General features: G+C 53.6%; 1 protein-coding gene across 1 annotated transcript in view; it reads right to left on the minus strand.

Moving 5' to 3' along the window:
* Positions 1-13,297, minus strand: part of COL22A1 (collagen type XXII alpha 1 chain) — a 200,887-nt gene that overhangs the window by 83,004 nt on the left and 104,586 nt on the right. The window contains exons 28-35 of the mRNA XM_019624053.1: positions 11,492-11,536; positions 10,839-10,901; positions 10,344-10,397; positions 7,943-7,984; positions 5,131-5,163; positions 1,821-1,874; positions 1,095-1,148; positions 294-347 (exon numbers count right to left, since the gene is read on the minus strand). Of these exons, the coding sequence (XP_019479598.1) occupies positions 294-347; positions 1,095-1,148; positions 1,821-1,874; positions 5,131-5,163; positions 7,943-7,984; positions 10,344-10,397; positions 10,839-10,901; positions 11,492-11,536 (399 nt within the window). The remainder of the gene's footprint in view (positions 1-293; positions 348-1,094; positions 1,149-1,820; positions 1,875-5,130; positions 5,164-7,942; positions 7,985-10,343; positions 10,398-10,838; positions 10,902-11,491; positions 11,537-13,297) is intronic.

Here is a 13,297-nt window from a genome sequence, read left to right on the forward strand (position 1 = left end):
ACATTGATGGTTGGACACATGAGCATACTTCTCGGAAGCATAACCATCCGTGAGTGGGTGTCTGCGTGTCGCGTGTGTATTGTCCCGTGTGTGGAAGAACGTGAGGCATGTGGACAAAGCCCCAAAATACTTGGGTTGGTCTCTGAAAGGCATCTTTGGTCTTTGCTGGTCAAAAGGCCCCAGCCCTGGCCAGCCACTCAAGCGTGGACGGCATCCCAGGTCCTCCCCCAGTGAGCCCAGGGCTGTGAGCCCGGAGCCCCCAGGAGGCGGGCAGGACAGGACTCAGGACTCACGGGGTTTCCAGCTGCTCCCGGCACCCCACGTGCGCCTTCTTGTCCCTTGGCACCCTGCACAGAAAATGAAAGGGAAAGGTGGGACATCATGGACAACATTTGTCCTCCTCCCCACGCAGGCACATCTCGGGGATGCTATGTTCGTCAGGTGGTCCAAACTGAAAGCACAGGGAGTAGGCTCCACAGGTACAGAAACCACACCTCCCGGCAGGCCGCTGGCGCCTGGCACTCTGTCCTCACCAGCCCAGGGACAGGACGGCTCAGGCACACACAGCCAGCCAGCGGCCCTGGGACCTGAGCCCACACGGGTCACTGCCCCAGGAACTCTCCAGAGAACCCAGACACGTCCCAAGAAAGAGCCAGCTAAGAAGCCAAAACCGAAAAAAATAACAACAAAACCCAAATGCTAATACACAGGGGTGTCATTTCAGCCAAAGCTGCCAGTCGGGGCCTGGAGGGAGAAGGGGTTTCCTGCATCTGAAAAGCCTTAGGGAGCCAGGAACCGTTCTGCGCCCTGAGCACCGCTACCCAGATTGCACCGAGTCTCACATTTAGTGACACAGCAAGGACATCCCGGAGCCGGAGGCAGAGCCTGTCCAGGGGTCACGCTGTGGGGGCCTGTAGGAGGGCCTCTCTGCTCCTGGATGCTGGGCTGACAGACCTGGCAGCGCCTGTGGCATTGCCCCCTGGTGGGCGCTCCCGAAATGCCAGGCCAGCAGAGCCAGCAGAGTGAGGGCGGGACAGGGGGCTGGTGGGCATTTCTGAGTCTGGGGCCAACAGGTGGGGGGAGGGTTTTCTTACCGGTGGTCCAGCAGCTCCGGGAGGCCCCAGTTCTCCAGGACGGCCCTGTGAGCCCTGCAATGAAACAACCCACCAATAAGCTAGGTCACCACCCTTGTTCTGAGCCAATGGGGCTGGTGGGTCAAAGCTGAGATCTAAGGATGGGGGCACGACCTTGGGGCCGAGGGAGAAGGAGGGGACCACATTCAGCTCAGTGGGCTCTGTGGGGGGCTGTGCAGCTCAGACCTGTAGCTGCTTGGCCCTTGGCTGCCCTGTGTCTGGTGACCGGCCGCTCAGGGTGAGGGGCAGAGGGCAGAGCGCAGGCCACTCACCGGTTCCCCGGGCGTGCCACGATCCCCCTTGTCTCCTTTCGGACCCGGTTCCCCCTGCGGGTGGAGAAGCACTGAGTACAGCAGACATGCTGCGCCCCCCACAGACCCGGCCACCCTGTTCCCCCAAGTCCTTCATGTGCTNGGAGGCCCCAGTTCTCCAGGACGGCCCTGTGAGCCCTGCAATGAAACAACCCACCAATAAGCTAGGTCACCACCCTTGTTCTGAGCCAATGGGGCCGGTGGGTCTAAGCTGAGATCTAAGGATGGGGGCACGACCTTGGGGCCGAGGGAGGAGGGGACCACATTCAGCTCAGTGGGCTCTGTGGGGGGCTGTGCAGTTCAGACCTTGGCTGCCCTGTGTCTGGTGACCAGCCGCTCAGGGTGAGGGGCAGAGGGCAGAGCGCAGGCCACTCACCGGTTCCCCGGGCGTGCCACGATCCCCCTTGTCTCCTTTTGGACCGGGTTCCCCCTGCGGGTGGAGAAGCACTGAGTACAGCAGACATGCTGCGCCCCCCACAGACCCGGCCACCCTGTTCCCCCAAGTCCTTCATGTGCTCCTGACCCATCCCGCGCCCCCCCGAAGACTGCTCCCTCTGTTTGTGGGGGGCTCTTCCTTCTGACTCTACTCAGACACTCATCGTCCTTCAGATCCAAGGTCAAGAAACACTTCTTCGGGCAACTGACCCCACACCGGGCCAAGCCCTCCTCCTGGGGACTCGCACACCAGTGTCCTCCTTGACACCGGTCGCAGCAGCACTTTTACACGTATTTGTGTGGTTGATTCCTGTCCGCGCCAGCTCAGAGCCTGGCAAGCAGTAGGTCATCAATGAAAAATGCAGGAAAGAATGCTGAGGAGACCCTGGAAGCTTCTAGAAGGCCAACTGTAATATTTGAGCTGGAGAGCCTGGGGCGGGCTGGTGAACCTTCAGCTGGTGGACAGGGCGGCATGGACAGGCACGGCCCCGTGTGTCTGTCCACACATCCTCCCCGGCTACTCGCTGATGCCCCAGGGAGTGTCGGCGGGGCCCTGGGCCACGTTCCTGTCTCTGTACATCATCCAGTGAGTGGACTGAGCACCGGTGACCCTGTTAAACGACATTGCTCTCGCAAAGTGCTTCGTGCTGCCGACAGAGGAGGTTTCCCACAGATGCGAGTTCATTCCTTCTAGAATCTTCGTTCCCCACAACACACTCTGGCTCCATTCACCAGAGACAACAGGACCTTCCTGTCTAGCCTGGTTTCCTCCTTGAAACTTTCCGTGGTGGGGCTTTGTGACTCTTTGGTCCTCATATAACCCATAAAGACACGAGGGTTTACGGGGTCGTGTCAGGCGATGAACTGAGAAGAACGCTGCATACAGTCTCCTTTTCTGCCAACTGGCGGAAGGGACTCTAGGTGGCAGGAAGACGGGCTCAGGACCCACGAGTGGCCAGGCCAGAGGAGGGACCCTGGGGACCCATAGGCAAGATGCTCAAGCCATGTCTGTCCTGGGCCTGGGACTCAGGAGGCAGCCCCTTCCCTCCGGGGCACACTCAGTAACGGTTGAATGCGTGAGAATGACTGGCTTCTCTCTCCTCTGATGGCCCCCATCAGCGATGTCAGCCAAGCCGCGCTCCCTCTCTGGGCTCAGTATGGTCCCTGCAAACCCAGCATTGGCTGGGAGTCCCGGACGATGCCTTTGCAGGCAGAGGGGGTGGGGTCAGGCTGCCCAGAGCCTCTGAGATGGCCACTTCTGAACCACCTACAAGCCCGCAGGTTACAAGCCCCTCTTGAGTTCTCACCTGAAATTTCCCCAAGCCCACGGCTGCCTGTCCTTCCTTTTTCCAGCTGAGGAATGGGTTCCCTCTCCTGACGTCTCCAGGCCTGTTCTTCACAAGCTGCCATCACCAGGCAGCCGGGAGGCCTCCCCAGGTGTGGTCAGTCAGTCGCCAGCCATCCCTAGGAGGTCCTCACCTCCAGCAGCCAGGTATTTTCTTCTAGCTCTCCTCCTATCCCCTTTCTTAACTATGCTGCCAACTTTGCCGCCCTCCAAATCTCCCTGCCCCTCTCTGTGTGCAGGGGCCCCAAAGGCACACACCTGAGGACAGCAGCCAGGTGGCAACAGAACACTTTTCACAACCATCAATACAAGCATGGTTACCATGGCGACGAGGCTGGTCCCAGAGACAGCCATGCAATAATCCACAATGAATCTGTCTTTTTTTTCTTCATAGACTCAATTTCCTTGCTTTGCATCTGAGAGTGGCTTCCTGGTTCCTGCAAAGCTCAGACCCTGCAGGAAGGTGTCAGCAGGGGATGGGAAGGGGCGGCCCAGCCGGCCGCAGACCCTACCATGCTCCTTCCTCACTGAAGTGCCCGGGAAACATCTTTTATAGAGCAATTCCTTTCAGAAGAGGCTGGACGTGTAGGCTTGTCTCAAGCTTGAGGGGCTCAGGATGGGCCTGAGGGAGGGGACCCAGAAGATGAAGGGGCTGGGGCCAATGTGTAGATGGAGGTGGTCCTGAAAAGGGGACAATGGATGGCACAGTGAGGCCAGCAGCCGCCACCTGGGGGCGCGCCTTGGTTCTCAGCAGCAGGTGGGGACAGCCAGGCCCTTTGGCTGACAACTCTGTCTTGGCTCCCACCCCCTTTGCGAGCTGCTTCGCTCCTCTTCGTCACCTGTGAAGTGGGCACATCCTCAGGATGGTCTGCATTGTGCCTGCCGCGCTCGCGGCTCTTGTGCTGTGTCGCTTTGAGTCCTTCTTTTCCGAGTGTAGGGACGTGGCCAGAGGCCCCCAAACCCGGTCTTTCCCACAGGCACCTCCCAGTTTCTTCTGCCATCCACGCTGCCTGGTGACGCCCTTTCCTTCTTCTCACTTCCTCCCGTTTCACCTCCCAGGAAGCTCGAAATCCTCCGTTCCTTCCGCAGGGATGCCACCGGCTTGCTCTGTCTGCCTGCTCCGCTCAGTTCTTTCCCGCCCCAGACAGGATTCTTTGTAGCTTTTTAAGCTGCATCTACTTAATTCAGAACACTGGGATATGGGCTTCCATTCGGGCCTCTTGGCGGGCACGTCCTGGGGCAGCTGGTCAAGGCCCCATAACAGAAGAGCCGCGTCCATCCGTACACGCAAACACACAGGGTACATTTTCTGGCCTCAGCGTCGCCAAGAGCATAGAGATCCTGAGAACACTTCTTTTCAAAACAGCCATCCGTGAAAAGAGGAAGGTTAGCTTTCTTTCCTGCCCGTGTTTTCGTCTTGACAGGAAGCCATAAACTGCCCTCCCATCAGCCGCACCCCGAAGCAGGTTTGCTTGCATTGTCCTCTGAAAAGCCTCTTAGAACAGGGTCCCCTGAACGCACTCCTCTCCCCGGGTCCCCTTCCCTGCCAGCATCCACGATAACTGCCTCACCCCACTCGTTAATCTTCTGCCACCTCACACAGTTCCGTTCTCCTCCTCAAAACCACCAGCGATGTAGTGAAGAATTAAATTTACCCAAGGAGGGGTCTGCCCTTTGCCTTGGGCTCCAGGGCGGTGACCTCCAGGCCCTGCCTGACCTTGAAGTCTGCGCCTTACAGTGCCGGTCCCCACCAGCTGCCAGGACAAGGTCTGGACGGTGCCTGGCAGTGACTCACAACATGGGCTGCGAGTCAGGACCCTGGCCAGCCTCAGTCCCCAGAGCACCGGCTGCGGTCACAAGCCAGCCTGCGGGGCACGGGGCCGCACCAAGCGGCCATTCTACTTACTGGCACTCTCGGGTGCGGGGTGAACAGGGACGGCTGAAAGAAAACCACAAAAGGGAGAAAAATGTGAATCCATTTCAAAAACCTGCCTCCGAGAGACTTACCAAGGGAAATACAGCCCCAGCGTTTCCTTTGATGGCTATTAGTTTTCATAGTTAGAATCCCATATTTGCTTAACGTCCCTGAGCACCGACTAAGGCAGGAAAGCACAGCGGCTAGGTGTGGGAAGCAGCGTCACGCGGCCTGAGCTCAAGCCCTGTCACCCCCACCTACAAACTGTGTGACCTCGGACGTCTGTCAGCTGCTGTCCTCCCCTGTAAAATGGTGACGGAACATTCTCCCCACAGGGCGTGGTGGGGCAGAATCCATGCTGGGACATGGGTGCCCCATCAGCGTCTCCTTTTAGTCTGTCTATGATGCAGGTGACAAGGAAACCGGGATGACAGGCTCCGCCTCTGGGCACCAGGAGCCCAGTCCAGGCAAGCGCACTCTCTCAGCATATACAGAACCCCCCTGGATGGGCCCGTGTGACCCCGCAGCCTCCGTCACCATCCGTGCTGCACTAAACACCTCCCAGTCGTCTTCTGCAGCCTCAAAGCTTCTCCACATTGTCCTTCCTGGACCCTGCTTTCCTCCTCCCATGACCTGATTAGCTACGGCCCACCCTCCAGGGCTCTTCTGAACACATGCCTTCCCCTCCACCTGCAAATGCAAATCAGGGTCCCTTGCCATTCTCCCTAACGCGCCCTGTTCTTTTTCTTGGCAGCATTTCCTATCATTTGTAATACATGCTTATCTGGGCCGCTATGTGACCAGTTCCCCCCCATGACTAGGCTGTAACTTCCATCAGGTCCAAACCTTACCAATGCCTGACTCACAGCAGGTGCTCAGAAAAAAGAGGAAGAAAAAACAAAAGCAGTGAGTGGACAAAAGGGCACCATGGATTCTGGTCCCAAACACATGAATTTGAAATGGAAGGAAAAAAACCAAACCTCCTACACCTTGCCCTCCACGTCCCCAGTCCCCATCTTTCCCCCAGAAGAAACCACTGTCTTTGGTTTGGCAAATATTTGGACCCTTTTCTATATGTTTCCACACAATTGCGAATGTATAGAAATCCACAACTTTGCATGGGCGTTACAGAGATAGTCACAGCAAACACATTGCTACTTATGGTTGTGCGTACGTACTAGCGCATGCATTCTCGACAATAACTCTTAGGGTAAGATTATCTGCTTTTGCCCTGCTTTACGGGTAAGAAACTCGGGGGGCACAGAGGTAGCTACTTAATGAAGTTCACGCAGCCTGTGAATTCTGCAGCAGCAGCTGACAGCACATGGGTGGCGGTGGGGCATATGTTCTCCCCTCCACACACATGATGATTTACAAATTGATTTTTCCACTTAATTTTTCTTGAGTATTGGTATCTTTTCAAGGCTGTATACACAGTGTGAGTGTGAGTGTGTTTGTTTTTATAAAATAGGATTCCAAGTATGAATAGTCTGTGGTTTACCTCAGTCTATGCTTATGGTCATTCGGGCAGCCTGTAATTTTTCATTATAAGCAGCGCCGCAGCATCTGTACACCCTTGTTCATGCTTTTTTAAATACACACAATGCAAATATTACTCTAGAGAAGATGCCCAGAAATGCGATTTCTAAGCTGACAGGTGGACACATTTTGACCTATTGATGCCGAGTAACCTCCCAAATAAGCGTTATCACTTTGCCCGCCCACCAGGTGACAGGGCTCCTTTCCCTTCGTGCCTGCCAGCGTTAAATGTCGTCAGTCTTAAACAAAGTTTAGATGACCGGTTCTGACTCTGAATTTGCTTCTGAGATTCTCCCGGCATCCCTATGGAATGGCTGAGTCTTGTTTTGATGGGCATGTGTGTGGGGAGGAGGCTGAGTGGTAGCAAAACGGTTTAACATCTATAAGGACCACAGAGTGAGACTCTTTGTCACACCATGTGTCCAGGCTCCCTCATCTCCAGGCTTCCATACTGGGGCAGTGCCCTGCTTTGGCAAGCAGCTGCCCAATCCCTCACTCCCCAGTCGGGGCCAGCACCTGGAGCCTTGCTCGACTTCCCTAAAAACAACGGAGCAAAGCACAGCATATTCAAGCCTGAGAAAAAGGATTAAGATGAAAAAGGCAAAAAAAAAAATCCCAAATATGCTCCCATATTTATGTAGCAGTCATTTTATATTTAGTACTTATTAATGTACCAGAAATGGTGCTATGCACTTGTATTATTTTAATTAACTGCCCCTGCAAATGCACAAGATAGCTGGGTATAATACATATCCGAACAGATGAGAAATCCAAGTCTGTTTGAAATTAAGTAATATGCCTAAGACCACAGTGCTGGTGAATGGCAGAGCTGGGGTTCAAACCCACGTTTTTCTGACTCTGAAGCCCATGTTCTTACTCAACACCAACTCGCAGGGCCTGCCCTCAAACCTGCAGAGCGTGCAGTCAGGCTCATGGTTGTCTGTCCATATTGTACTCTTACCCGGGACAAACTGCTTCTTGACTCTGGACCTCAGTGTCCCCAATGTCACGGGTAGGTGTGTAGTCTCAGTGTCTAGCCAATGTTCTCATAAATAGTAATGTGCTTGCTGGATACGATAAATCAAAAAGCACAAGGTGATTCTTAGAGAAGCTTACATATTTTTGGACTAAAAACCTAGAAACAGGTCCTATTGGCTGACTCTGATAGAAAGATGTTTATAAGTAAGTGGTGTGTTTGTGGGAAGGGGGTGTCCCAATGTCTTAGAAATTCAAAGGAGAAAAGGTAAGAAGCAGAGGCACTTACAGTTCCAGGTAATCCCGGGGGGCCTGCTGGACCAGCTTCGCCCTGGATGAAGAAATGACAAACACATGACCACAACCCTCCTGCTAACTCTGCCCATCCTGGGATACCTGTCCCCAGACAACAGAATCACCCACCCTGCATCTACCTGGATGGATGGATGGATGGATGGATGGATGGATGGATGGATGGATGGATGGATGGGTGGATGGATGGATAGATGGATGCACGGGTGGATGCATGGATGGACAGATAGGTAGGTAGATAAGACAGATTCCAAATTATAAAACAATTCAGACACATAAAAACCTTTTGTTTTGAGAAGCATCTATGCTGACATGTATAGCTGTAGATCATTTATATCACCATACACCCATGGCCAGTGCTGCAGCAAACATCCTGACACCCTGACCTGTCCCACTCCCTTTGAAGGGGACAGGCTGTTCTCAGAGGCCTGAGGGACAATATTACATTCCTGTGAACAATATAAGTTTGGGAGTCAAACCTCCTAAGCTCAAAGCCTAATTCTACTATTTCATGCATTATTTTCCTCTTTGCAAAATAATGATAATAATACACACAGCTCACAGCATCCTATGGGGACTGAGGGAGGTCCTGTTTAGCAGGACCCAATAAAGTGGAAATCGTTACTACATTTGTCCTGAGGAAAGATGGTCACTGGGCTTCTCCACACGGGAGGAGCCACAGTGGGGGGGAGCATGGTCCCCAAAACCCATTATGTCACCTGTGCCACGATGGTGACTGGACTGGGGCATGTCTGCTCACCTGTATTCCTAGCAGCCCAGGATTAAGTCTATTATAGGCCTTCCCACATGGCAATTAGTGGACAAATGAATGACTAAAGTTAACTTAGAAAGGGACACCTGCCTTAGAAAACAACACTACAACAAGAAGTAGTTCCTATCTTGTTTTCCATCCTTATTTCCATTGTCATATAGTATTTAATTCCCGGTACTGGCTGACGCTTTTACGTGTCTGAACTCATTTACTCTCTCTATAAATGCCTGTAATGGAGACACTTCAGTGTTCGCATTTCATAGATGAGGAAACCAAAGCAGTAACATCTACGCATCTGCCCCAAATCACGGAGCCACCGATTGGCTGAGTCTGGTTTGAAACTCAGACTCCAAGCCTTTAGACACTATGCACATTGCCCTGCCTAAACTTCCAGAAGTTTCCGGAAAGAAAAGTACTTCCTCAGTGCTATTTGCATTACCTGAATTTACCCGATTCTCTTCCGGACACTGCTGACGTCATGCTCCAGAACCAATCGCCGCTAGCCCACCTGACCCCACATTAAAGAGTCCAAACAATCGAAGTTGAGTGTTTCCCAGTCATACACACGAATGGGTGCACACAAGAAGGGGACTGAAGGAGAGACACATCTCCAACCCAGGCAGCCTCACGGATGCCTCTTGGGCTAGGGCAGGGCCGGTGGGCAGGGTGGGAAAGACCACCCTGGTGGCTTTCTGGCTTAGAGAAAAATGCTTGGCTGAAGAAGGATCTATGAGTTCTGGAGCTAATGTGACAGGCCTGGGTTCAAACCCCCACTCTTCTAAGGGCCATTTAACTCCCAGCAGCCCTTGCTGAGAAGGGGATGTTATCTTACCTACTTTCCCAGCTGCCCTGGGGCATAAGTGCTCCCAGTGGGTGGAGGGAGAAAATGGGGGTGAGGGGAGCAGAGGCAGAGATGGAGGCACAGTCAGAAGGGGGCGGCACTGCTTTAACGTTCTATTTTGGAGGGTTTGACCTAAATTGTCTTATTATTATGTGTTTCTCTGAAGGTAGAGACACAGGCCAGATTCTTCAGCAGCTTGAATGCGATTCTGCTGTGACCCTGGCAATCCTGCCAAAGCAATAAAAGGGGTTTTATGGTCTCGCTGAGTCCTCTGCATTCTGGAAATGAGTTTCTCCAATAAAAATTGCATTTCTGAGAAGTCCACATGCGGAGCAGCCCGGATGGCTCTCCTCCAGGCTCTCTATTTATAGATGGCAGGTCTGTCTGGAGCCAAGCCCTCAGCCTTCAGCTGGAGAATGAGGGGAGGGGAGGCCCCCCTGGAGCCGAGGAAGGATGCGGGCAGAAGGAGAGCTGAAAACCGGAGCAGAGGGATGTGCACACTTGGGGGCCGAGGGGCCCGGGACAAGCGTGGTGCCGGAGAGGGGCGCTGCGAGGCCCCTCTGGGTGCGTTCCGTTCCTGGTCCGCGAGGTCAGGGAAGACGCTCGGCACCTCACGGCAGGTAGAAGCAGGCTTATAGCCTAGGCCACCACTTGGACTCCAAGAATAGTGCTCTTTCTACGACTGCAGGCAACTCACAGTCAACACCCGAAGGGGGGGTTTGCAACAAACGTAACTGATGACAGGATAACAACGGCAGCTCCTACCTTTTCACCTGGGTCGCCTTTCGGTCCTGGGAGGCCCAGTTCACCTTTCCCTCCCTACAGCAAAAGGTAAAATTCAAAAACATTAGAACTCAGCTGAGTGTAAGAGCTCTTCCGGTAAGAACGGGACCTTGGATAAATCCTTTTCTCTCTGATCTGCTCTTGTCTTATCAGGAAATACCACGATGAAGCCAGCTCCAAGGGGCATCCCGTTAGTTACGTGTGAGGCACCCACAGATGACGCACCCCACCCCGCTCCCATCCACTTCATCTGAAGATGCTCCCCCCTTTCCAGAGAGCTCTCTCGGCCACTGTTCTTGTTCCAACTCACAGGCCAGAGTAGCCTGATTCCCTCCTTTCCTCACCCATAAACCCTGCGGAAATACCCCCTAACCCGGCCCAAATTCCACCAGCCCCCGAGGGACTAAGACTCCAAAGGGGCTTGCTTTCCGAGGTCACAGGTGAGGTGGTTGGTGGGAAGAAGCCGCCATCACGTACCTGCTCGCCTTTCTCTCCCCTCAGGCCCGGGAATCCTGGAGCACCTGGGAACCCTGACTCTCCCTGTGGGAACAACATGGCGCCGTCATTAGGCAGTCAGGAGGGGGCTGTCCTGCGGGCCAGGCCACGGGACGTGTGGCCTCCGGCCGCCCAGAGATGTCTGGCTTCGTGCAGTGACACGAGAAGCAAAGTCAGGAAGAAAGGGGAATTCTAGAGAACGTCTTCACTGGGGTGTCTAAGCTCTTTCTCACTTCGGCTGTTCCCTCTCCCAGGGACCCTTATTTGGCCTCTCCTGGCAACTAACGCCTCATCCTTTAGGACTCAGACATAATGTCACCTTCTGGATCTTTCTGGACATCTGTCACGTGTCAGTGAGGGGCCTCTCCTATGCCCTCCCACCCTCACCTGCACGGGACTGCTCACGGCACCTGTTCAGTTGTTCTTGGTGCAAGGGTGTGCCCCCACCACAGTGACGGGTGCACGGACCATACTGATAATTATTAGGTAAGTAAATAAACGCAAGAAATGAATGTAGGGAGCCCCCCGAAGACAACGCTTACAGGCCTCGTGTATAGTGATGAATGAATGCCTTGAATGATGCATGGGGTGAAAAAAAAAAAGGGAATGAATGAAGAAGGTATGAACAAACAGACCTTCTCTCCAGGTCGGCCAGCCAGGCCCCGCTCCCCAACGTCGCCCTGGAGAGAGAGTAACAGACAGCCCATTATTTTCCAGTCGCATTTACAGAGATGACTGTCATTCCCCAGTTGGCCCCACACATTCACAGCACCCGCCGGCCACAACCCTTGATTCTCAGACACATGGCACGGTACCCCCCAAGCATCACAGGCCATGGAAACCCGTGTTTTGCCTTTCTGGAGAAAGGGGCTCCACAGGCCCTCATGTCGCATTTTGCTTCCCCCAGGGGAGACGACTTCAGGAGCTGAACCCACTCATCCCGAGTCCAAAGGCTCACAATCCAAAACAAGAGAGGCCAACATCTAGGACCCCTACATCCCCCCAGCACTGAGTTTTGTTACACTTCCGGCAAAGCCAGAGCCCAGGCTCAGTCCCGTGGTGGGGGCGGGGCTGCTGGTGAACGCGCCCACACTGACCACTGCCCGTACTGGCTGCTCAGACCCCTTGCCAACACAGGCAGCCCGTGGCAGAGGCACGTTAGAGCTTGGAGTCCCCTCCCCCATGATGTGTCACAACGAAGGCCAGTCTTGGGGCCCCAGGCAGGTATGCACAGGTTCTCGCAAGTTGGCTGAAGTGTGGTCCTCAGCCAGTAGGCTCCTGGCGAGCATTGTGTGGTCAGGGTAACGTGGGGACATGGGACCAGAGTGGCTTGTTCTCTGCCTCCACTGCTGCTGGGCTTACCAGGTCCCTACAAATCACTGACACAAAGAGGTGGGCGAGGGGGGACTGCAGTTTCTAACCAACCATGTATCTTGACAATCACTAACTTCTTGAATAAGAATGTCTAACATCCATCGTGCTAGTTAGTAAAAGCTTTGGCATTGGTTTCCATAAGGAAATGAGATTTTCTGATGAGTGAATGCACACATGAATGAATGAATGAATGGATGAATGAAGAGTGAATGAGTGACTGAATGAATGAGGGGGTATGCATGCACATAAGGATTTTCCTGCAGTTATACCAGACTCAGGTGGTAGTGAAGGCAGGCACCACCACTACTCACCAGAGAGGAAGGCAAAAAAAAAAAAAAAGAAAAGAAAGAAAGAAGGAAAAAGAAAACCCCAAAGCATTATTTGACAATTAAGCACACACTGCGTCCTGCGGCTCTGGTGTCACCAGGGGACTGGCCTCTGGAGTCAGCACAGACAGACATTCTGGGCGCACTCCACATCTCCCATCACCCCCAACTGCTTACAAGCACAGTCAGTAAGAATTGCTCTAACTGGAATTGTGCAGACACTTGCCATTCAAATTGTCACTTTAAATCTGCTAGAATGGTACGACCTTCGCAGTGGGACTTGCTTTGTCCGTGCTGAGCGAGCAGCCAAGGGGCTGAGTTTGGTTCCAAGGCATTTCAGAAACCATCCCCAGGGCCTCCTGAGTTTGTGCTGTGAACCCTAACCCTAAGGGGCCAATGAGGCCCCTCACCCTGCAGGGCAGCTGCGTCCCAAGCACACTCGTAAGCCTGCCGCCCACCACGTATCTATAATCCTCTCGGAAGATTTGTGTCTTCGGTTGGCATTCGGTCAAAATAAAGCAACAAGACCCCAGGCCAGGTGTCCTTTGAGGCTAGCATATGTTGCAAATGCATCATAACTGCGGGAACTCAGAGCTTTGAATTGCCTAGAGGTGTTTTAAACATATAGCTCTAGAAAGCGTACAAAACTGACACGTGAGCTGTAGCAATAGGTTTTTCTGTTTCAACCTTTCAGCCATTAGTGTTCATCAGAAAAAAAACAAACCCACGGGTCGACTGGAA

Source organism: Hipposideros armiger, unplaced genomic scaffold, assembly GCF_001890085.2.
Source record: "Hipposideros armiger isolate ML-2016 unplaced genomic scaffold, ASM189008v1 scaffold_574, whole genome shotgun sequence".
Taxonomy (NCBI): Eukaryota; Metazoa; Chordata; class Mammalia; order Chiroptera; family Hipposideridae; genus Hipposideros; species Hipposideros armiger.